A 25,823-nucleotide genomic window follows, 5' to 3' on the forward strand; every position below is an offset into this window, starting at 1 on the left:
CACCTAATGGTGGAGTTTGGAACCAAACCGTCAATTATCTGTAAGCGCTTGACTGACTGAGAAACCTTCCCGAAGAAGTCTTGCTTCTAAAAACTCAAGATCTTCAGATAATGTCGTTTGCAGATATTGTATTAACAAATTGTCTATGCCGGCGTTTACCATTTTCTGGGGAAATTTCAAATTAACCAATGCGCCGCCAGACTGCGCTTGACTGATTATAATTATCGAACGAAGTTGCTGAAGACATGAATATATATTCTAAAACATCAGAATCAGAAGATATTGAGAACTCTATTTGGGGTCTAAATAGACCCCAGGTATACAAAATCGCCCAACTTTGACATGTAAACCTAGGTATGCTATACATTCGACTTCCCTTTAAATAATAGATCAAGGTCTAGTTTGAAGGGTCCACTGCACGAATTTATGCTGGCCTTCAAACTTCAAATTTCGTGTGAGCGTTATCAGGCCAGTATAAATTCGTGCAGTAAGCCATCGCAAAAATTGAATCAATTGGGTCCAAATGGGCCCCAGGTTAGAGGCATGCAACCTTGAGTCACAGACAAACAGCCGTAACACTGGCGAAATTTCCATCGACCACACTTTTAACGATCATTTTAACCGTTATGTGTCCGACAAACTGTTTGCTTTTTTCTACTCCGTGCTTTTTAAATGGGCGCTGGGTACCCGGGTACCCTGTCGGCCACATAAGGGTTAAATCTTCACAACCAGAGGCGTGCGCCATCGTTTTTCTTTGCGTTTGACACACTACCGCCTTCTGTTGACGATATTGCACAACGCAGCGTTTCGTGAATTACTTCCACCAGGCGATGGTAGTGTGAATTGGACGATGGATTTTCACGAAAAAAAAATCAGGTGTTACGTCTGTTTGCCTGTGCTTGAATGATGATCCTTTCGGATACCTGTGTTCCATTTGGATCTTCTGTATATAATAATCCTGTCTTGTTAGAAGGTCGATGTCTTCAGCAAAGTTGTTATTCGGAAAGTCATAGCCTTTTTTGTTTAGTTCAGATAAGATAATTATTTGCTCGCAAGGCGGCGCTAGCGAGCACGAAAGTATTAAGTTCATCATATAATAAAATATATTCAAATAAGGAGTATTCGACAAAGCTGTTTATATTCCCCTAATTTAAAATGCACATTCATAGGGTTTATGCGGACACGAGATTGAAGTCAGGTGGAAACGTACGATCTTCTTCAAATTCGTTCAGGACTATGAATACTTCCAGGCTATTGATCGAACAGTTTGGAATTTCACCACCATGTGGCGATTATGTACATTACGTCTATCCAATGCTCTCTGATTCTCAAGTCCGCCCCCATATTTTGATCGGCATCCAAAAAGAAGTAGCTGGTCAAACTGGAACGGTAAAGGCTGGGTATGCTGCGCAATGCAGTTCAGATCCCATTGTGATCCACTAGCCTCTTCCCAGCAACTCCTATCCCTACCTCCTCGTGGTACCGGCCGGAAACCATGAGCAACCTAAGGGAAGATCGGGTAACCAACCCCGGTGGGAACTTTGGTCATAGACTGACAGGGAAGGAGTGGGGGGAGGGGGGGTTTGCTTCGGCAATCCTGAGCGTCTGTTCTCCAGGAGGAGCAGCTTACAACAGCGGCTGAACAACGTCCGAGTGCCAGGGAAGGACTCTAAGCTCAACTGTGCACTATGGTCCTCCGGAAAGTAGGGGGTTGGTGTCAGGCCCTACGAGCCAGCCGTAAAACACCATTGTAAAGGAAAATCAGCAACAGAATAATACGAACCGAGACCAACGGCAACGACCCCAGCGAACAAAAAGTACTCGCGATTGGAAACTCGGTACGTGGAACTGCCGATCTCTCAACTTCATTGGGAGCACCCGCATACTCGCCGATCTACTGAAGGACCGCTTGTTCGGCATCGTAGCGCTGCAGGAGGTGTGTTGGACAGGATCTATGGTGCGAACGTTTAGAGGTAATCATACCATCTACCAGAGTTGTGGCAACACACGTGAGCTGGGAACAGCTTTTATAGTGAAGGGCGACATGCAGAGGCGCGTGATCGGTTGGTGGCCGATCGACGAAAGAATGTGCAGGTTGAGGATCAAGGGCCGATTCTTCAACATTAGCATAATAAACGTGCACAGCCCTCACTCCGGACAAAGACGCATTTTACGCGCAGCTCGAACGCGAGTACGACCGCTGCCCAAACCACGACGTCAAGATCATCGTAGGGGACCTAAACTCAGGTAGGCCAGGAGGAGGAATTCAGACCGACGACTGGAAAGTTCAGCGCCCACCAGCTGACAAACGAAAATGGCCTACGCCTCATCGATTTCGCCGCCTCCAAGAACATGGCCATTCGTAGCACCTTCTTCCAGCACAGCCTCCCGTATCGTTACACCTGGAGATCACCACAACAAACGGAATCGCAAATCGACCACGTTCTGATTGATGGAAGGCACTTCTCCGACATTATCGACGTCAGGACCTATCGTGGCGCTAATATCGACTCTGATCACTACCTGGTGATGGTCAAACTGCGCCCAAAACAAAACCCTCCATCATCAACAATGTACAGTACCGGCGGCCGCCCCGGTACGATCTAGAGCGACTGAAGCAACCGGATGTCGATTGCGAAAACAAAGCCCGTGCGCGATGGAAGTGTTCTCGAATACTTTACAGTTTCGGTTCCCCACGGGGACTTCGCCGCCGTCGTGGGTGGAAATAGCGGAATTCACAAAACGGATTCACGCGGATCTGCAAATGGAAGTGGTTTATAAACTTCCACAGCAAAAATCGCTTTGTATTAAATACAAAACACGGGAAGCGATGGAGGATACATTGAATCGGAACGCAAGATTCATTCAATTTCAATATTCCGGTGGAAAATTAGTGGACGTTAATGTGACTACAGCGGGGAGCAACGTTGCTTAGGGGCTGTCCATTAATTACGTAAGGGATTTTTTACGATTTTTCGACACCCCCACCCCCCCTTGTAAGATTTTTTGTATGAGAGCCCAAAAATTTTTGTATGGCTCGTAAGATTTTTCAAACCCCCCCTCCCCCTATAAACCCTTACGTAATTAATGGACAGCCCCTTACGTTCGACTGTTCAATCTCCCTCCGGAGGTGCATGACAACGTCGTAGCAGCAGTTCTCACCGAGTACGGAAATGTTGGCAAAATTGCGCGAGAAAAATTTCCCGCCGGTCTGGGCCTCGACCACCTATGCACCGGTGTTAGGGGAGTGTATTTGGAAATCGGAAAAGAAATCCCCCCCTCGCTGGAGATAAGCTCATGGAGAGTGAGGGTCTTCTACGACGGATTGAAGGAGAAATGTTTTTTGTGTAACCAGGAAGGGCATTTCAAGGCGGCTCGTCCAAAAAGGAGTACAAAGAAGCCAAAGCAGAAACAAAAGCAGAAGCCAGTTTCCTTCACTGAGGTCGTAGAATCGGGAGGTGCAGCTTTGTCGGATGATATTGTAATTATAGAGGAGGAAATAATTCAGGAAGAAGCAATACCGCAAACAGTCGCATTTGTAGTACAACAGGAAGAAATAGAACGGCAAAGAAGGGTTCAAAAAGAAACGGAAGAACAACGGATGAGACAGGAGAAAGCATTGGCTACATTAACGAAATGGAAGAGCTCAGTTCTGGAAGCGGTGAACAAGCAGGAAGCGGCCGATCGTCGCGCCCAGTTTGCTACTGCGCACAGTGGTTCCGCCATAGGTCATTAATCCAAAAATTTGACCTCAATGAAACTGTGATATCATTGCGGAAACATCAAGTTTAATGCTTTAATAACTTGGGACAATCATTACTTTTATCAAATGTATGCCGAAACTTTTCCACAGAGCTCATGAAAGTAGATATTCTTGAGTAGATATTTTATTTGATTTTTTTTCTAATTTCAGTCCTATGCATTTATCACTCTATTAAAAAGTCTCATCCATTTGCCATGTATTTGGTTGATTGTGTTCGATTCTTACATAGTTGAAATCACAAATTTAGATGCCATACTTTATCATTTTGTTTGAATAAGTGTGACTAAATTAGATGCTTTTTCCACAAAGTATAAAAAACTGAAAATTTTCAACAAGCCGAAAAAAATGTTTCCCCTTTCGACCCCTTCGAACGTTCTTCTATAAAACTTCCCTATAATCTTAAACAATGATTTACTGGCGAATTTAGCTGCGACCGTTTGCGACCAGATTGGTGGTAGTCATTTAAGTGTCGTACTTTCAATTTACTCAAAAACTAACAAATACCTCTCGCATTGCATTGCACGGAACACTTGTTTCCAACTTTCACCCTCTTTATCCATTACATAATGTGTGTTTCACTATTCTTGAGCAGTTTTGACTACCATGTACCATGTACCATGTACCATGTGAGCACATGTTCTGTTGTGCACATGGATGTCAAAGCATTTTCAACAGTACCATGTACTGCCTAAACTAATATTAGTATACCCAAATCAGTTGGTAATCAAAATGGCAAAATAATGAATTTCGGCTCCGTAAGGCCAAAAACTCGATTGAGCCCATTTTGATTAAATAATACAAAAACGCATTTGGAATGCAAATATGCATCAAATTCAGCGGTTTCATCATAAAACTCGAAAAAATCATATTTATGGCCGCCCTCATATGGGGCTGGAACCACTGTGCTGCGGGATCATCATCGACGGAGGTGTTACGGCCGAAAAAGACAGCACGCAAGAGTTAATTTTTTTTTAGGTTTCTTTCTTTGTAAAAATTATATTGTTTACTATTACGATTCGGCTCCGTTATGTGCCATGCACGCATGAGCCTTTCAAATAAATTAAATGAAAAAAAAACCGGAAGTCGCCACCGCATACGCGCAGAATCTCGAGGCAGCGTTGCCGGACTAGAGGACTGCTGGAGTACAGTCAAAGCAGCCATCAACAACGCAGCCAAGAGCACTATCGGGTACGTAGAACGAAGTCGACGAAACGATTGGTTCGACGAGGAGTGCAGAGCGGTTCTGGAGGAGAAGGATGCAGCGCGGGCGGTAATGCTGCAGCATGGAATCCGACAGAATGTGGAGCGATACAAACAGAAGCGGAAGCAGCAGACCCGTCTCTTCCGGGAGAAAAAGCGCCGCCTGGAGGAAGCGGAGTGCGACGAAATGGAACTGCTGTGCCGTTCACAAGAAACACGTAAGTTCTACCAGAAGCTCAACGCATCCCGCAAAGGCTACGTGCCGCAAGCCGAAATCTTCATGGATAAGGACGGGAGCCTCCTGACGGACAAACGTGAGGTGATCGAAAGGTGGAAGCAGCACTTTGACGAGCACTTGAATGGCGAAGAGAATGTAGGCACGGAGGACCAAGGCAGCGGAGGAAATGACTATGTTGGTGCAGCAGAGGACGGGAACGAACCAACTCCCACACTGAGGGAAGTTAAGGATGCCATCCACCAGCTCAAAAACAACAAAGCGGCTGGTAAGGACGGTATCGCAGCAGAACTCATCAAGATGGGCCCGGAAAAGTTGGCCACTTGTCTGCACCAGTTAGAAGTCAAGATCTGGGAAACCGAACAGCTACCGGAGGAGTGGAAGAAAGGGATAATCTGTCCCATCCACAAGAAAGACGACAAGTTAATGTGTGAGAACTTTCGAGCGATCACCATTTTGAATGCCGCCTACAAAGTGCTATCCCAGATCATCTTCCGTCGTCTTTCACCTAAAGTAAATGAGTTCGTGGGAAGTTACCAAACCGGTTTCATCGACGGCCGGTCGACAACGAACCAGATCTTCACCGTACGGCAAATCCTCCAGAAATGCCGTGAATACCAGGTCCCAACGCACCACCTGTTCATCGACTTCAAAGCGGCATACGACAGTATCGACCGCACAGAGCTATGGAAAATTATGGACGAGAACAGCTTTCCCGGGAAGCTGACTAGACTGATAAGAGCAACGATGGACGGTGTGCAGAACAGCGTAAGGATTTCGGGTGAACTATCCAGTTCATTCGAATCTCGACGGGGACTACGACAAGGTGATGGACTTTCCTGCCTATTATTCAACATCGCCCTGGAAGGTGTTATGCGACAAGCCAGGCTCAACAGCCGGGGTACGATCTTCACGAAATCCAGCCAATTTGTCTGTTTTGCGGATGACATGGATATTATTGCTAGAACATTTGGAACGGTGGCAGAACAGTACACCCGCCTGAAACGCAGCAAAGGTCGGACTGGTGGTGAATGCGGATAAGACAAAGTACATGCTGGTAGGTGGGACTGAGCGAGACAGGACAAACCTTGGCAGCAATGTTACGATAGACGGGGATACTTTCGAGGTGGTAGAAGAATTCGTTTACCTCGGTTCCTTGCTAACGGCTGACAATAACGTGAGCCGTGAAATACGAAGGCGCTTCATCAGTGTAATTCGTGCCTACTACGGGCTCCAGAAGAAACTGCGGTCAAAAAAGATTCACACCCGCACCAAATGTACCATGTACAAAACGCTAATAAGACCGGTGGTTTTCTACGGACACGAGACATGGGCGATGCTCAAGGAGGACCTGCAAGCACTTGGAGTTTTCGAGCGACGGGTGCTCAGAACGATCTTCGGCGGCGTGCAGAAGAACGGTGTGTGGCGGAGAAGGATGAACCACGAGCTCGCTGCACTTTACGGCGAACCTAGCATCCAGAAAGACGTCAAAGCCGGAAAGATACGATGGGCAGGGCATGTTGCAAGAATGCCGGACAACAACCCTGCAAATCTGGTGTTTGCTAACCATCCGGTTGGTACAAGAAGGCGTGGAGCGCAGAGAGCACGATGGGCGAACCAGGTGGAACGTGATCTGGTGAGTGTTGGGCGTGATCGACGTTGGAGAGCTGCAGCTGCAAATCGAGTATTATGGCGCAAATTGTTGATTCAGTATTATCATGAATTTGATGTTAACTAAATAAATGAATGAATCGTTCTGATATTGCTCTAGGAATTTCTTACATAAAATTCTGTAAGTCCTACAGAAGACATTTGAAAAATCCTGGACAATACCTGCAAGAATTTCAGTAGCAACTATTAAAGAAATCCAAGAAGGAACACACAGAATCTCGGGACAATTAGCATTTTGGATTTCGGTAAGAGTTTTAGGAAAAATTCAGAGAAAACCTGCAAAAAAAACTCTAGAAGCCCATGCAGAAATCCAAAAAGGCAGCCCGGAGAAAATCTTACTTAGAAGAAAGTCAAGAGACGTCCCAGGACCAACTTCAGAAGCAATCTTCTGAGAGAAACTCCGAGATAAATCTCAAATGAAACTTAAAAAACACCAGAAGCTTCAATTATATCGGCTGAAAATCCTGTTGGAATTCCAACCAATTCTAGAGTAACTCTAGAAGAAAGCTAACGGACGAACTCCTGCAAAAAAAATGTAAAAAAACTCCTTATGAAGTCCTGCTCTAGTAGAAATCCCTGGAACAATTTCTGTAGATACTTTGGAAAATTTGGGAATAGCGTAAAGTTTTCAAGAGAAATCCTGAGTAAAACTCTGGAAGAAATTTTACGACAATATCTGAGAGATACTCTTGTGGAGATCTCAGGATAAATCATAGAAAAAGCACAGACAAACAGACGTATCACTTGGAACAAATTGCGATAAAAATCATCGTTACGAAATCATAATCGCCCAATGCTAACCACGCTGTGTTACGCAAACCACTCAGTAGGTGGCGATAGTGAGCAAATGTCAAACAGAAGCGAAAACGATGCGAGCGCCGTGACCGAGAGATTTGCGAACTACAAAATATTTGAACTGACCGTTAAAAAGGGTAACGATGGAAAGAGAGTGAGACGTCTGTTTGTCTGTGGAAAAAGCTTCACGAAAATTTCTTTTGAGGAAAATGCAGGAAGAACTCCAGGAAACATTCCACGATGGACTCTGGGAGCAACGCCGATAAACCGGAAAGAAATTCTGTAGGATTCTCGTGACAAATTTCAGAAGAATTTGGTGGGATCAAGGAGCCCTGGAAGACTCTCAAGGAAGAATCCCGGATAGAATCAGACGGATAGAAGACGTGAGGTTGTGGGACGGGTGGTGTGATGGGGTGGCAAGGGACTGTTCCTAGAACCAGACATGACGAGACGGGTCGAAACGGGGCAGGCCTCAGCACACCACCTTTGGACGGGTAGGGAGGAGAAGAACGCAGAGTGGGCGATAATGCTGCAGCGTGAGACTCGGCAAAACGTGAATCGTTACAAACGGAAGCGAAAGCAGCAGATCCGCCACCTGAATAAAGCAGAACCATTCTCAAGCAACACGAAAGTTAAACCAGCAGCAGAGATAAGGATAAGATCCTCTTGACAAACAAAAAAGAGATAGTTAACAGGTGAAAACAGCACTTCTATTAGGCGCTGCCCTGAAACTTCTTAGACTTCTTTCGTGTCGTATCTGGCACGTGGATATTCTCAACTCTGAGAAGTCATTTCAAGATCCACAACTGATTGATCTACCCTAGGCAAAGACGATCCAATGAAACATGAAGAAATAGTGAAACATTCAAGTTTTAATGCATGCCTGCTGGTTTCTAGAATATGTGTGTAGATATTTTCTTTCCCTCAAAATTCATTTTCGTGACATACTACAATATATCCGGGGTTTCCTATTGAAATAAAAACATGCCTAAATTAAATGCCTAGTAAAAACAAATGCACTTTATTCTCTCATATATCTGTTTTTCGTCAATTTTCCGTCGTACAAATTTAAACTCTAAAAACGATTAATCTCACTCAAATGATTGATAACGAAAATCACTAAATCATCTCGGACGTTGACGTTTTGTGTGAACTAGAGAATTAAAATAGAACTATCACGCTCTATAACATGTCTAAACTACGTATAGTATCCGGCGTGCTCGCCACGCCTTCCTTCCATTCGCGACATCAATTCCTACCGGAACTCGGTAGCTCTCAACGAACCACACACACTCGCACGCTCTCTCGTTCATTCCTCAATAAATACTCCTCGCGCACCTGTTGGGCGTCCGTCCAGTCACGCCTAGCCTACTAAGTTCTGTTGCTACCAGAAGAAGTTACTCCACCGTTTGTTACCTCCTCCGCGGCCGCGGCCATCCTCTCCGGTGCCGCCGCCGTCGCCTCCACCACCAGCTCCCCCAAACCATCCCAGCAGGTTTCAAGAGGCCTGCTTGGCCGAGGACGCCTTCAACGTGGACGAAAACCGTGGCAAACTCAGTCCAAACTTGGTTTCGATTCCGTTCAGCATCGGCAGTGCCGCCTGGTAGCCACCAACATGATCCGGGTTCAGCTTAGACAGTTCCTGTTTGGTCTGGGCCACGTCCGAACCGGCCGGCCTCGAACCGCCAAAGTCGACGTACAGCATTCGCTGCAGCAGCTCATAAGTAACTAGGGTAACACCGAACTGAGGTGAGGAGCGGAAGACTCGGGCTGGCAATTGAGAAAAGAATTAGTTTTTGTTACGCCCCGCCGTGTTACACAACCCAGCTAAACTTACCAACTGTTCCCTTCCAAAAGGCACGTGGTCCCTCTTCGGCCATGATTTTCCGGGCGGCATCGATCACCCCGTTGTAGGTGGTCTGTCCCGTGCGGGCCACCACTTGGAGTCGCGTTTTGATCACATCGGCCGGGGTCACCAGCGAAGCCGCCGGGATACCGGCGATGGCACCGGCCGCCAGCAACGTCAGCGGATGATTGTAGCCCTCTTCATCGGCAAAGGCAGCTTTCGTGTGAGCGTACATCGGGAAATAGATGGCAGAGAATGGCACGTCGCGTAGCAAACAGGCACGGGCTCCTTTGTACAGGCCGAAGAGTCCCAGTTCGCGGACCACGTTCCAGGCTCGAACCTTGGCACCGCCCGCGATTTCACCGGCCACCTGTAGCCGGATCTTCACGATTTCCAGCGGGTTGGTGAAAATTACCTGAGAACCACCGGCCTGCGAAGCACATAACCGTTAGGATTTTAAGGTTAAAGGGAAATCTATGGGTATAAACTTACACAAGCGCCGGCAAGAACCTCAGCCCACCGTGGAATTTGGCCCTGTTTGTCGGTCATCTTATCACGTACGAAATCGTTCACGGTCAGCTTGATGGCCTTTTCCGGTGCCACACCCATCAGCTGTGGCACCAGACCTCGGTACAACCCGAGGAAGCCTTCATGGCGAATGACCTATGGCGAAGAATAGTAGGTTGGTTATTGCAAAACATTGGCCATGAATAAGAAACATTCGAGCGAGTAAATTACCTTTTTACAACAATCCCACGAGTTCCGATAGGCCACTTCACCGATGAACGATCCAGTTCGCTGGTTCTGCATTCGCGTCTTCACCAAATCGATTGGGTAGACTGCAGTGGCCCCGACGGCTGGTTGGGTAGAAATAGAATCATTACATTTGTGCCATAATTCTAATACTAAATCTTTCCCAGATAAAAAATAATGGCAAAATTTATGGAGAAATTCCAAATGATTCGATTAAGGAATTCATCCAGAAGTTCCACCATCAGTTCTCGCAGAAGTATGGTCGGAAATTCCACTAGCAGTTCTACCGAGAATTCCCGTAGGAGTATCTGCAAGTTATTCTGAGAGTTTGATCGGGAATTCCCATAGGAGTTCCACCAGAAATTCATGTAGGAATTAAGGCACACATTTCACCGGGAGGTCATGTAGATGTGTTGCTAGGAATTGTTCTGGAAGTTCTACCGAGAATTGCTCTAGAAGTTTCAAGGAAAATTTCTTTAATTTTGCACGAATAATTTTTCTTGAAGCTCCACCAGGAATAACTGTAGAAGTTCCACTGTAAATTCCCGCATAAGTTCCACCGTGAATCCCTTCAAGAGTTCCAGCTAAGCTAGGAATTCGACCTTGAATTCCTATAGAAGTTGCACAGGGAATTCCTCCAGTAGTTCCACCGCGAATTTCCACAGGAGTACCACCGGGAAATAGAAGATCTATCGGGGATTATTCTAGGAGTTGCGCTGTAAAGTTATGTAGGAGTTCCTCTGTAACTACTTGTAGTTTTAGATTCATCGTTAATTTCTTCAGTAGTTCCACAGAGAATTTCTGTGGAGAGTTGTACCTACAATTGCACCGGAAACCCCGCAAGTAGTTGCTCCAAGAATTTCTGTACAATATCCGCAAGGAGTTCCTTTACCAAGAAACTCCGATGGGAATGAGTTTTTCTAGGAGCTCCACTGAGAAATCCTCAAGGAATTTCATCATGGTTTATCATGCTTTTAACTGCCCATGATCGCATATCAGTCCCATATTTGCTGGGTTTCCTATTCATATGGGACAGTTATGCGATCATAGGCAGTTAAGTTCCTATGGAACAGCAGGAACAGCTGGGGCAGCAGGGACGGATGTCCTGGGGCCTGACGCACCCCCCCGCTTGCGAGTCAGCCGCGTAGTTGCCGGCTAAGAATAGGACTACTAACCCCAATTCAAGGTGTCAAGTGACCCGTGCCGAGGAATGAGTGATCGAGGGGGTGAAAAAGATGCTCGATCTTTAACGGAGCCTGTGGGGCACCTGGGCACCCCCCACAGTAAGCTGTCCCTTACCGCGTTAATGCAGAGCTCTGGCGTGGTGGACATTCTTTCTCGTGCGAATCATGAGTAACAAATCCAATCAAATTCAGAAATCAGGTGCAGTAGGTAGGTAGTAGTGGTGCGATCAACCCCTTCGCAAGAAGCGGGTTGATGAGGTCTCCAACAAGGAGAAGCGAGGAGTCAGGTGCTGGAAGCTGCTTACGCAGCTCAAGCGTGGGAGCTCCTGTCCACTCCACGGCAAGCCAGCCGGCGGAGGTTATGGACGGAGCATGGTTGCTGAGGGCCATCAGCCAAGTAGTAGGAAAAGGACGGCCCGCATTAGAGGTAGCTGAGCAGCAGCTTGGCAAAATTATCGACTTTGCGACAACTAAGTCGAATATAAGCAAGGACCTGAAAACGGCCTTGCTTCGGCTTAGAGCGTCTGTCGATGAGGCCAAGCAGGAGCACGCGGTCGCGTTGCTGGCTGCAGCAACGGCGGAACCCGCAAAGGAGAAAGCATCTAAGTTTACACAAACGGAGGCCTTCTCCTTCGCGGGTAGTCCGAAGAGAGTGGAAGCGAATGCTCGTGACAAACGTGACAAGCATTCGCAGAAGCGGGCGAGGCAGCCGTCAGGTGAGGAGCTGTCTGGCGGCGCCCGCAAGGCCAGGCATATAATAACCCCGAAAGCCGGTGGTAATGCCGGAAAGTCGGACCCCAGCCAGGGTTCCCGGAAAGCTGGGAAGGGTGGGCCTGAAAAGGCTGGCCCGTCCCGGAACGATGGGAACAAGGGGTTGCGACCAATGGTAGGCCCTCAGCAGCCACAGAGCAGGGCGATCCAAGGAGAGGACCCTCCTTGGACAAAGGTAGAGCGGAAGAGGAAGAAGAAGGTGAATCCGCAGGCAGAAGTGCAGGACGCCAAGCCAAGGCGTAGGAAGGCAGGTGCCAGGCGCGAGAAAGGCGACGCTATCGTCATCAAGACGGAACAGTCTAAGTACTCGGACGTCTTGAAGATGATGCGAAGCGACGCCAAGCTTGAGGGTCTTGGAGCCGACGTACGCAGTATTAGACGTACTCGTACGGGTGAGATGATCCTGGAGCTGAAGCGCCAGAAGGAACACAAGGGCGCCGCCTACAAGAAGCTGGCAGAAGAGGTCCTTGGTGAGGGTGTGCAGGTGAGGGCTCTGACACATGAGGCGACTCTGAAGGTCAAAGACATTGACGAGATCACCGAAGTGGAAGAGCTCGTTACGGCACTGCGGCAACAGTGCGATGTGCAGGTGGCCACCGCAGCCGTTAAGCTACGGAGAGGGCCAGCAGGGACACAGATAGCCTTGGTTCAGCTACCTGTGGCGGATGTTAAAAAGTCCGTTAAAGTAGGAAGTATAAAGGTGGGCTGGTGTGTATGTCACCTGACATTCCACGAGCCACCAGAGGTTTGCTTCAGGTGTCTGGAACCAGGACACAAGTCGTGGGACTGCAAAGGCCCCGACAGGCGCAAACTGTGCAGGCGATGCGGCGCTGAAGGTCATAAGGCCCAAAGCTGCACGAGCCCGCCCATCTGCATGATCTGTACCGGGAAATCCTCGAACAACAGACATCCGATGGGTGGCCCAAGGTGACCGGCCTTCAAGAAAGCCGCAGTGAACAACAAATCACAGTGCAGGTAACGCAGCTGAACCTGAACCACTGTGATGCGGCTCAGCAACTGCTTTGTCAGGCAGTTTCTGAGTGGGAGACGGATATCGCCATCATATCGGACCCATACCGAGTACCCGCCGGCAACGGCAACTGGGTCGCGGATGGGACCAGAAAAATGGCGGCGATATGGACGACGGGTAAATACCCCGTTCAGGAGTTGGTGTCTACTACCTATGAGGGCTTCGTGGTCGCCAAAGTAAACGGGGTCTTCTTCTGTAGCTGTTATGCGCCTCCGCGGTGGCCGATCGAGCAGTTCACGCAAATGCTGGACCGCTTAACGACCGTGCTAACAGGGCGAAGGCCGGTGGTAATAGCAGGCGACTTTAATGCCTGGGCCGTGGAATGGGGAAGCCGTTTCACGAACCAGCGGGGTCAGATCCTGCTAGAAACACTGGCCATCTTAGATGTCGACTTGGCTAATGTCGGTACCAAGAGTACCTTTAGTCGAAACGGAGCGGAGTCAATTATTGACGTGACCTTTTGTAGTCCTGGCCTAACAAGTAGTTCGAACTGGAGAGTAGATGATGGCTACACTCACAGCGACCACCTGGCGGTTCGCTACAGTATCGACTACAACAACAGCAGACGGCGGATAGAAGAAGAGGCGGCTAGGCCAAGGCCAAGCCCTCGTAGGTGGAAGACATCATACTTCGACGAAGAGGTATTTAGGGAAGCGCTCCGCCGTGAGCGAAACTTAATCGGTTTAGACAGCGGTGAGCTGGTAGCGGTGCTCTCACGTGCGTGTGATGCGGCCATGCCTAGGCGAGTCCACCCTAGAAATGGTAGGCCACCGGCTTACTGGTGGACCGACGCGATTGCGGACCTGCGCCGCGCCTGCCTACGGGCTAGGCGACAGATGCAGCGAGCACGATCAGAGGAAGAGCGAAACGAACGGCGGGTGGTGTTCGCCGCTGCAAAAGCCGCGCTCAAGACCGAGATAAGAGCAAGCAAAAAGGCCTGCTTCGAGGGTCTCTGTCAGAGTGCCAATACGAACCCGTGGGGTGACGCTTACAGGATCGTTATGGCCAAGACGAGAGGGGTGATGACTCCTACAGAGCAATCTCCAGAGATGTTGGAGGGGATCATTGGAGGACTTTTTCCGCGTCATGATCCTAGTCCTTGGCCTCCTTTCGTAGGACAGCCGGGGACTGGGGCTGGCGATGAGGAGAGGGTCACCGATGTGGAACTTGCGGGGATAGCTAAGTCCCTTAGCGTAGGTAAGGCCCCAGGTCCGGACGGAGTTCCGAACCTGGCCTTAAAAGTAGCTATTGCAGAGGCTCCCGAGATGTCCAGGTCTGCTATGCAGAAATGCCTGGACGAGGGAGTTTTCCCAGAAGCTTGGAAGAGGCAGAGCCTGGTACTATTGCCAAAGGCGGGGAAACCACCCGGAGACCCGTCGGCATATAGACCAATATGCTTGATTGACACGACGGGGAAGGTGCTCGAAAAGATCATCCTCAATAGAATGTTGCGGTTCACCGAGGGCGAAAATGATCTTTCGAGTAACCAGTACGGCTTTCGGAAGGGGAGGTCCACCGTAGACGCTATCTTGTCGGTTACAAAAACCGCCGAGAAAGCACTCGAGCCTAAGAGGAGGGGAATTCGCTTTTGCGCGGTAGTGACTCTGGATGTAAGGAATGCGTTTAATAGCGCCAGCTGGCCTGCTATTGCCGATGCGCTCTTGCGTCTGGGGATACCGGAGTACCTGTACAAGATTCTCGGAAGTTACTTTCAGAATCGTGCACTAGTCTACGACACGGAGGTGGGTCGGAAGTGCTTTCACATAACCTCAGGAGTCCCACAAGGTTCCATCCTGGGTCCGGTGTTATGGAATGTTATGTACGACGAGGTGTTGAGGTTAGAGTATCCAGTGGGAGTGGTGATTGTCGGATTTGCCGACGACAATACGCTCGAAGTCTACGGTGAAACGATCGAGGAGGTAAAGTTGACTACCAACCACTCGATCAAGGTTGTGGAGGCGTGGATGCGGTCCAGGAAACTGGAGCTGGCTCACCACAAGACAGAGGTGACGGTTGTTAACAACCTGAAGTCGGAGCAGCAGACGGAGATCAGTGTACGAGAGTGTACTATCCTGTCAAAGCGCTCCGTCAAACACTTGGGCGTGATGATCGACGATAAGCTTACCTTCGGTAGCCACGTCGATTATGCCTGTAAAAGAGCCTCCACAGCTATTGCGGCACTGTCCCGGATGACGTCCAATAGCTCTGCGGTGTACGCCAGTAAGCGCAAGCTTCTGGCAAGTGTTGCTACGTCCATACTTAGGTATGGCGGCCCGGCGTGGGGCACCGCGCTAAGTACTAAATGCTACCAACGGAAGCTGGAAAGTACTTACAGGCTTATGTGCCTGAGGGTTGCGAGCGCGTACCGTACCGTGTCACACGACGCTCTCTGCGTCATTACTGGTATGGTGCCTATCAGCATTCTTATCAGTGAGGACATGGAGTGCATCGAAATGCGCGGCACAAGAGGCATACGCAGGACTGCCAGGATGGCCTCTATGGTCAAATGGCAGCGCGCGTGGGACAGTTCCACCAAAGGAAGGTGGACCCATAGGTTGATACCGAGGGTAGATAGTTGGATGATTAGGCGCCATGGGGAAGTTACATTCCACCTGACACAGGTCCTTACAGGTCATGGTTGCTTCCGACAGTATCTACACCGTTTCGGGCATGCGGATTCTCCCGAATGCCCAGTGTGCAATGGTTTAGACGAAACGGCGGAACACGTTTTGTTCGTGTGCCCGCGTTTTCGCACAATGCGTGACCGCATGCTTGCCACATGCGGAGAGGACACAACTCCGGACAACTTGGTCCAGAGGATGTGTAGGGATGAGTTTGGCTGGAACGCCGTTTCAACGGCTATTACCCACATCGTCTGGGAGCTACAGAGGAGGTGGCGCATGGACTCGGAGAATGGCTAGTCCAGATGCAGTACAAGAGGTGGTCCAGGGGTTCGGAGTCGGCTTCGTAGGTCATACCGGTGCCCTGCGGTCGAGATCGACCCTTACAGCGATTAAGTGGCCACGGAGAGGAAGTCCCGGTAGCGGTGCTGTCGTGGCGTCGGTCTACTGGGTTGGATCCAAGCCCGCGGTTGGAAAGGGGTCCCCGGCAAGGGGTTCCTTTGTGGGCAGGTCAGATCGGGTTGCATGTGGGCATCAGTTCTTGATGTCCGCTCAGCAGTAGGGCGCGGGCGGGGTTGACTCTGCCCGCCTTTCGAGGACAAAGGGAGTGGCGAGGACCACTCGGGAAACTGGCTAAGCGCCAGCATGCTACCGTGATGGACTCTCCAGAGCGAGTCATCGATGTTCGTTGCTGCAGGCTACGCAGCTAACCTTGTGGGTGCGATGTGCACTAGCTCCTCTCTGAAGCAATACCTTCTTGGTGGTTCCGGAGAGACGTAGGGTTTGGCGACCATGGGAATCGTTTAGTGGGTACGGGGAGAGACTAGTCCTGGATTTGACTTTTGTTGTAGAAGACGGCCTGTCAGACCTACACTACCCTAACCTTCTGTTAGGGTGTCTGTTGAGCAGATTATCCCCCTATGGTTTAGAAGGAAAAAAAAAAGTTCCTATGGAATTCCGCTGAAAGTTTCACCGAAAATTTCTCTAGAAGCTGCAAGTATTGCCACCGAGGCAATTGATTAGCTGTGTCGAAGCTGAGATTTGGAGTGGCGATGAGAGGAGATTCGACCATGGCCAGGCGTTATCACTTTTGAATCGGATGGGTCAGCGGAGATTGAGAACAGCGATCGAGAATTGAGGTTTGCCTCCAGTTGCGCCTATACGGTAACATATGTTCCTATTGCTCAATGGTCCGCTTGACGCCTCTCAGTGTTTTCATCGGATGGTACTTGTCACTTTCAGCCACCGTCTCCCAAAGATCAAAATTCGGAGCTGCGGGCATCGCCAGTATCGGGCCTGCGTAGTCACGTTTGTCTTTTTAATTGATGTGCTTGAATCGCTCTGCACGACGGTACACTTTCTATCAGTTGGCTGGAACTTCGTGGCTTGAAACGGAAGTACTGTATCTATACATAGGATCTTGTGATCTACCATAAAGATGATCACCCGTCTAGCAACCAAAACCTTTGACGAAAAGCGGCATGTAAACCAGATGGGCCGATGTGCATTAGCTCCTGATATTAAGCATCGATGATGAGATCGTTGATGGGATGATAGGGTAACACGAGCTGTTGTTTGCTGGAGAATGGATGGTTTAAATGCTGCAATCTTTTTCTGACTCGTAACGACTCCGTTGCGATAGACGGAGTTCGTAGATCCGTTCGTATGGTTCGTTGAATTCTACATATCGAACTTCAACCGCAAGCGTCTCATGCAGGATCTCCCTCTCTATGAGCTCCAGAGATACTCGAAGCCCAGCAGTGATATGAGACCTCGTGACTTGCTGTGAAATATCATTACTCTGACAATTGCGGATGAATCGTTGAACTAGAGCAACTAAACGCTGTAGTTTATGAAATAATACTTCGGAAACATCTCATCAACATGTCATCTTTCAAATATATAGTGACCACAGAACATTGGAAATCAATCTAGCCAAAAGATACGTTTCCAGTAGCTCCATATGGAATATGATGACCTGGTTCGTAGAGGCTACTTTCGATTTGCGCAATAGAAAACGATGACTTGCTGAGCTGGGTCTAGCATTCGATGGCTTCAGCTGCTGTATCAGCTCTGGTGAGTATGTCGTCGATATCTTCTCGAATGATGTTTCCTGTGGTTGGGAAGTAATTGGCTTCGTCTATACTCAGCTGTAACAAACACCTTCTGGTTCAGAGCAACGTCAGATGGTGAAGCCTTCGCTGATGCATTGAACACCACGCGGAGCTTTATACTATACCAGGACGGACGTAGTACTGCATGAGGGGGCATGTACAGAAGTTGATCTGGTGCGTCAAAGTCGTCGCTGACCTCGCTGCAGTATTTCAGTGTTTTGGAGTCCCCGAAGAAGTTGCTGTATTGGAGCCTCAGAGCAGGATTCTTCTGCATCCGACTTTCGAAGGAAAAAAGGTAAGGTACACCGGGGCAAGTTGAAACGGGTGGGGCAAGATGAAACACAAAGTTTTGAAATAGATATCAATACAATTTGAAAGATTATCCTTCGCTAAAAGATTGTTTGAATCAAAAACTATGTGTTACGGCGATCAAACTGTTTATCATCATTAGAAAACATCATGTTAACCCGCTGTTTCATCTTGCCCCACCCGTTTCAACTTGCCCCGGTGTACCTTATCGCAAAGATAGCTCTCGGTTGTCTCACACCTGATGAGGAGTATACTTAAGAAAAGACAGCGACACATCGTACCTGCCGGTGTCATGTCAACGATGGGTAGCCAGTAACGTCTTCTCGCATTGTTCGTGGTTCTAGGATTGATCAGCATCGTTAACTTTCTCTGCTCCCCAAAACCTTTTTTCGGTCTCGAAAGCGTGCTGGCTGTGTTGCTGTTACGACTGCTGCGCATTTTTTTGCTCCTCAACGTCAACAGCGAACACCTAGTAATACTACGTTTCCTATAGATCGGGCAACTCCACTCGCAGCTAGATTCTTTAGAGCAGTCGTAGGATATGCGATGCACAAAGCACATGTCAATTTGACCAGGCTTAAACGCACGGGTATTCAGCAAGATGCTATTCAGCATGCTAAGGGTGACGGGTTCGATTCCCGTCACCTTTTTTCCAAAAGCTTTTCGCAATGAAGATTCCTTTGACTTCCTTGAGCATAAAATAACGTCGTGCCTGCCATACGATCTACAAATGCAAATGATCATTGGCAGAGGAAACTCTTAGGTTATAAACGGGGAAGTGGATTCGAAAGGCAGAATTTGCCCCAGATATTACTTAAAGAAGAAGAAAAAGTATCGGCAACTGCGAATTATCCGGAGTTGTGGATCCGGATGGTTGTGGAAATGGCTCCTGTTACCATGAGAATCACAAGGCATTCGACCATCGTTGAGAAGACAGTGTAACTGGACTCGAGACCTTTGCATCGCCAGATCCCAAGCAACACACATGGTTACACAACAGTCACGGTAGCGTTTGTAAGGGTTGCACATAAGCCACAGTGACTTACTGCGCAACCCTTACATACGCTGCCGTGACTGTTTAGTAACCATGTGTGTTGCTTTGGATGGTCTGCCAAATGATTTGAAATGAAATTCGCCGGGGAACTAAACTCCAGAAGCACACGGCATCTTCCTGTTGCAATGATCCTGCAGATAAACCGGTGCTATCATGAACATTGCCGTCTTCTGCTCCAACGCGTTACAACGGTTGGATGTTCGGAACTGCCGTGATTGACGATGGCTGGGAAACTCTTGAACTGGGAAAACCTTCTGCATTAGTAAAGCTTGCTTCTCTGGCACTATTTTGGGATTATCATGCAGAAGCCTCTGGGTTTTTAGCTAGCACTCCAAACGGATCTTCCTTAATAAACACTTGTTGGATCAGTGTCCGGGCCTCAGTAAGTTGAAACTCCTTCGCCTTGTTCACGCATTGCGCTGAAATCGGGAAGGTTGAAGCAGAAATCTCCCAGCTGTAGAGGAACGTGGCGACCTTCTGATACCAGATCCAACTCCTTGACTTGTCTACGCTTTGCACTGATGTACACTTGATGAATGTAGGGCACTCAAAGTGCGATTATCCTCGTTGCACAGGAGACAACGCTGGGTCTAGCTAGTTGGGGTTGCAGCGTGCACCTGCAAGGCAGGCAGCTTGTCGTGCTCTTGGGTTTTTTTCCCACAGCGGGAGTGTCTGGTCGTGTCGGCAGTAAACCAAACATCGCACCGACTTCAAATGCCTTGGTGATCTAGACCCCTGACATGTCGGTTGATGGTCTCGCAAGTTCCTTATGGTTTCATACCGCCATCGGTTTCAGCTCCAGTCGATCTGCTGAAGCTAGATGGATGTCGATAATCACACGAGAATTCTCGAACTGATCCTTCAGTTGATTCCCCGTGTGCTGAAAATTGTTCTCCTGGAACGTCTACGCCGTTATCCATCCGGTAACATCATCGATAAGGGTCTTATCGAGATTCTGCAGCTGCATGACGTCGGATTCATTGCTCCGACCGACGATGTCCTCAGACGTCGCCAGAAACTTTTGTTATTTCACCACCTTCCCATCGAAGCTGAAAACGACGAATATCTGAAGGTTTCCGTTTCCAACTGCAAGATTTGTGAAAAGCCATTCCATCCGATCCATGGCTTCGGTATGCAGCATGTCGAAGGACATTTTCAATTAGTCCTGCCTATCTATTTTCGACGAAGATATTGCTTCCATCACTTCTCGGTGAGCTGCGGCGTACTTTTGGTAGTCCGGCTTCTAGGAATAGATATTCAACAGGCGATCTTCCAGTTAATTTGGCCACGGTGATGGAAAAGTGTCTTCAAGTCATCCATCTCCTCTTTCTTCTTGATCTACTTCTAGGACTTCGGTGTGGGATTCACAGTCACACGTACTTCACTCGATGCGGGTTCAGTACACCTCGATAGCCAACGGTTGGCCAATAGTAGTCTCTTTGGTGTCCTCGCAGAATGTCACCTACGGTGCCGATCTCCTCCAACCAGCGGGGATTCTCGGCTGGTTGCCATGTTGACCAGGGGAACAACGCAATAGGGCCGACCTCATCGTAGACCGGCAGAAAATCCCCCAGAAGAAAGGGTCCCACTTCAACTGATCTCTCCTCGATCAGCAGGACGCCTAAGATGAAAACGGCCTACATTTCTCTTCATGGAATGGTCTCCAGTTCGGATGGACCAATAGTTGAGGCACAGCAGTGCCTCATGCGGAAAGCGGTGGTATACCTGGCGGAAAAATGTCTCGCAAGACCGTGCGATGCTACGGTGTACAGAAATTCTGCTCGAAGCACTAGGTGCTTTACAGAGCATGTTTGGAAGCATTTCAGGAAGTTTCAGAGAATTTTTAACGTGTTTTAGAGGTGTTACAGAACTGTTTGCGGGGATCTCTTCGGAGAGTATTATCTGCGTTACAGAGGATCAGAGGGGTTTTCGGAGGCATTTCAGGAAATTTCAAAGGATTTTCAGGGGATTACGAAGGCGTTTCAGGAGCGTTTTCGAGGGGTTTCGGAGGGTTAAATGTGCGTTACAGATGGTCTGGGGATTTGAGGGGATTTCCGGAAGCATGTCAGGAAGTTTCAGAGGATTTTTAGGGGATTACGGAGGCATTACAGGTGCGTTTATTTTTTCGTGGAGATGATCTGGTGTGATATTATTGAAACACGTGACTACACGGAGCAAAATCAATGCAGTTTGAATCAACAAACACGTTTGTTGATTATCCAACTAGAAAAGTAGATGATTCAAACTACCAATTTGTTGTTTTGAATTCGTTTTTTTCAGTTTGAAAACAACAAAGTTGCAACAAAACAACTACCAAATTGGTTGATTCAAACCAAAAAGTTTGTTATTTGTACCAAAACATTGGTTTACATTTACTAAAGTTTGAGTTGTTTTCATCAACCTACACAAACTGAAACATTAGGTTGTTTTTACTAATGAGGCAGTTAAATCAAACTGATATGTTGGTAGGAGAAATAACAACCAATATTTTAGTTTGAAAATGATTCGAACAAACCAAACTTGTGGTTTGTTTCATTTTGCTGCTTCCATTCCATCGCATCGCTGGTAGAGAACACCTCGGCATATCTGAGTAAAACGTCGATAAACGTGCAAAGTGCAAAAAAGAGTTTGATAAAAAGTTCCATCCCAAATGGTAAGATTAATATAATTTCGTAGTTTATGTGTGCAATTGCATCAATAGTAACATATTTATAAATTTATATATTATTTCTAGACCTGCCTCTTCGATGACACAAACTTCAAACAATGGAAAAGGTATAAATCTGCAAACGACGCCAAAAAGTGCATCTTGGGTTCTCCTATATGCCCAAAACCAGACACAACCCCCACAGCGGTTGCTTGTGTCATTCAGGAGAAAATTTGGTCTGCGTTGCCAAATCTACTTCGTTCTCCTGGTGTCCACACCATTCATAAGATGCTTAACGGTAAGGACGACCTATCAGTTGGAACTAGCTCACCGTTTCATCCTAGGCTGAGTTTCGCCAGAAAAATCCACATCCCATAAACCAAGAAGGATGTTTCGCTTGAACGACGAAACGACAAAAGTGAAGGTACATTTTTGATCCTGTAAGCATTCAAATTCAACAATGTACATACATTACATCAAACTGACTTTGTAAATTGGCCAAATAAAATAACTCCCACCAAGCAACAAGTTTTAGTAAATTATTAGAAAAAGCAGTAAAGTTTATGCATTCCTGAAAAAAAAACAAAAACAATGCTGGTAATTTTAAACAGAAGTATTTGTTATTTCAACAAAATATTTAGTAAACGGCAAATTGGTTGAAAGAAACCAAGACGATTAGTAAAAACAACTAACGAAAACATTTGTAATCACAGCTATCAAAATAAAACAACTACCATAATGGTACTTTCAAACGAATGTTTGTAGTATTCAACCACGATATGGCAGACGGAATAACCACCAATATTACTTGTTTTCAACTACCATCCGTAGTAAAATCAAACTAACATTTCGTTTGTGCCAAAATCAAAATGAAATTCAGGTTGAATTAAACCAAATTTTGTTTGTATTTGCTATTTATTTTTCTCCGTGTATAACGCCGAGGACCTGGGATCGGAACGCACTCCCGACAAACTCGCAAAACGAGAGTTCTTCCTTCGGAAAGGAAGTGAAGCGTGGGTTCCGAGATGAACTAGCCTTGGGCTAAAAATCTCGTTATTACAGTTAATATACGTTTTTAGAGGTTTCGAAGGGTCTCAGGTGCGTGACAAGGGGTCCGCAGTGGTCTCATGAGGTGGTATTTCAGGAAGTTGCAGAGAATTTTCAACGAGTTTCTGAGGCGTTACAGGAGGAATTTACTGTAACACAGGTATGATGTGTGATCAGATCACCTGGGAAGTTTCACAGGGGTTCCGGTAGCATTTCAGAAAGTTTCAGAATAATTCCAAAATAGTTTTAGAGAGTTTTGGTGGATCTCATTTGCTTTACAGCGGGTCCGAGGGGAATTTCGGAGGCATTTGAGGATGTTTTAGAGATTTTTTATCGGGTTTCGGTGTCATTACAGGACTGTTTTCGGGGGTCTCCTCGGAAGGTACCATGTGCGTTACACGGGGTTCAAGAGGATTTTCGGAGGCACTTCAGGATATTTTAGAAGATTTTCAGGGGTTCCGGAGTCGTTACAGGAGCGTTTTCTGAGATTTCGCAGGGTCTTAGGTTCGCTACAGGAGCCCTTGGAGGGGGGCGGTTTCAGGGCTTTTTGGAGGCATTTCAGGAAGTTTCAGATGATATTCAAGGGGTTCCGGAGGTGTTGCAAGGGCATTTTCGGGGGTTTGGATGGTCTCAGATGAGTTACTGCGAGTCCGGGGAGGTTTCAGGGGGTTTTGGTAGCATTTCAGGAAGTTTCAGAGAATTTTTATAATATTCTGAAGGCGTTACAGGAGCGTTTTCGGAGGTTTATGGAGGTCACAGGTGCGTTACAGAGGGTCCAAGGAGCGCTTTAGGGGGTGTTCGGAGGTATTTTCAAAAACTTACATAGGATTTTCAGAGAGTAATTCAGAGAGAGGCATATGGGGTATTCCAGAGGGTCTCAGGGGCGTTACATAGAGTGTTAGTGGGGTTTGAGGAAGAGTTGAAAAAAACACATTTTGGATCCCTTCTCTCAGGTGAGCTTCTGAGGGATTTCAGATGCGTTTAAAGAGTTTCATCATCATGTCAGGTGGTATCAGAAGGAATTCAAGACGTTCCAGACTGATAACGCTTGTAGATCTGATGACCTATCCTGAAGGAAGCTCTTGGAGATTCTTAAACAAATATTAAACCCACCACTTGACATCATACCCATTTAATTTTGAATGCAGTGTTCAGTAATTTTTTGACGGAAATAGAACAACTGAATATAGCAATAATGGATTGTTCACCTTTTGCACCCGTTTTTGACAGTTGGTGTACTGAGCCTCAGTAAAATCGATAACCGAAGCTACCGAAATATTTCTGCTGCTCCAGGGTATTGGTTCCCTTATTAAACATGTGGATCCCATTTTCATTCTACGAAAAACAAAGGATTAAAGCGCTATTTGTTTTGTTTCCTATTTTTGTATTTTTTGCTACACAGAAAAAAATATATAATTAAAATTCAGCGAGAAATCATGCACATAAAGGGAATGCAAGAGTTAGTGCACTTTTACATGAGATATCATGTAAAATTACATTACCACCGTGTAAATTTCCGCCAACCATCGCGTAAATCATCATGAACCCCAATCGGTTACGTGACTATTAGCGGAAATTTACACGATTGCAACGTAATTTTACATTATATCTCATGTAAATATGCACTTGAGCAATTCCAAGCAGCAGCATCAAAATTAAGGAAATTTTTTAATTCATGATTTTCTATTGAACTGAAACTTCCCAGGTAACCGCTAAGCACTGTTGTAAGTACTTGAAAGGCCATCTAGCAGCTTTTCAGTGTCAATAAGCTCTGCATAAGGTTTTCAAATGCTTATAGGCCCGGTAAACCATGAGCAGTAAAGTAGGCCGTATATAGGTATATAACGATATCTTGTAGAGCTTGCAGGTCCTGTGCGTATAAGTCGAATAACACGGCGGTCAATGCTGTTGGACGGCTTGTCGTGGATGACAGCTGTGTCAATCAAAAGAGATTCTGAACAAAACAAAACTAAAGACGAAGCTCGAGATGATGAGAGTAACCCAAGTAACAATAGAAGCTGAATAACAGCTTATTCAACCAAAATTTCTAAAATCAAGCCTAAGAGCGGTTTATTCAGCCGTTGTACAGCAATCATGTTTTTTGGGAAAATTCTGTGGAAATTGTGTTCCTAGCTAGTTGCAGCATCAAATTGATTAAATGACTAGCATCTTCTAGGATTTTCGCCGAGGATTTTCCCCGGCATGATATCTGCCTCAAGTATTTATAACTAGCTGCCAGCGATCTGAAGCTCAACTGGAAGGAGCTGCAGTGCCGTTGATGTTTCCTGCATTACAGACGGCGAAAGTTTCGAGCTTCTAACTAACAGCTAGGATTTTCGCGATTTTTTTTATTTTTCTGGTATCGTCATGGATTCCCCGAGAAATTCTCTGAATGTTTCTGAATCTGCGCTAATAAATAATGCATCCCATCTTGATTCTCTCCTCCTGCAATATAGACGATTGGCTATATTTGATTTATTATTTATGTTGTTCATACTGGATGCTTCAGCATTCAACTTTGGTTTAGTTTAAATGTGGCATTTTGCGAGCTAATATCATGGTGTATTGGTAGAGCAGATGGCAAGCATGACGAGAACCGAGTTTTGAAGCGGAATCCTCGAGGTCCTTAACTGGAATCCGGATCGAGCAGCGAAAAATTGATCTGAAACACGTAAGAAGCATGAAAAAGACAGCAGAAAAACTTTTTTGTTTTTTTCCTTGTCCCAGATTTGACAGATTACTTGTCAGAGACTCGGTACGAAAGATTAGAGTTGGCCGTATAT

At 47.0% G+C, this 25,823-nt stretch overlaps 2 protein-coding genes across 6 annotated transcripts in view; both read right to left on the bottom strand.

Moving 5' to 3' along the window:
• The window catches only part of LOC134285124 (uncharacterized), a 225,755-nt gene that overhangs the window by 130,718 nt on the left and 69,214 nt on the right, over window positions 1–25,823 (bottom strand). The gene's annotated exons all lie outside the window — the stretch shown is intronic.
• LOC115256091 (calcium-binding mitochondrial carrier protein Aralar1) overlaps window positions 8,658–25,823 on the bottom strand; it is an 88,387-nt gene continuing 71,221 nt past the window's right edge. For all 5 annotated transcript variants that reach the window (XM_029854346.2, XM_029854347.2, XM_029854348.2 and 2 more), the window contains 4 exons: window positions 10,249–10,367; window positions 10,003–10,173; window positions 9,502–9,940; window positions 8,658–9,434 (listed from right to left, as the gene is read on the bottom strand). In XM_029854346.2, coding sequence (XP_029710206.1) covers window positions 9,163–9,434; window positions 9,502–9,940; window positions 10,003–10,173; window positions 10,249–10,367 — 1,001 coding nt within the window. In that variant the 3' untranslated portion in view covers window positions 8,658–9,162. The remainder of the gene's footprint in view (window positions 9,435–9,501; window positions 9,941–10,002; window positions 10,174–10,248; window positions 10,368–25,823) is intronic.

Source organism: Aedes albopictus, chromosome 1, assembly GCF_035046485.1.
Source record: "Aedes albopictus strain Foshan chromosome 1, AalbF5, whole genome shotgun sequence".
Classification (NCBI taxonomy): Eukaryota; Metazoa; Arthropoda; class Insecta; order Diptera; family Culicidae; genus Aedes; species Aedes albopictus.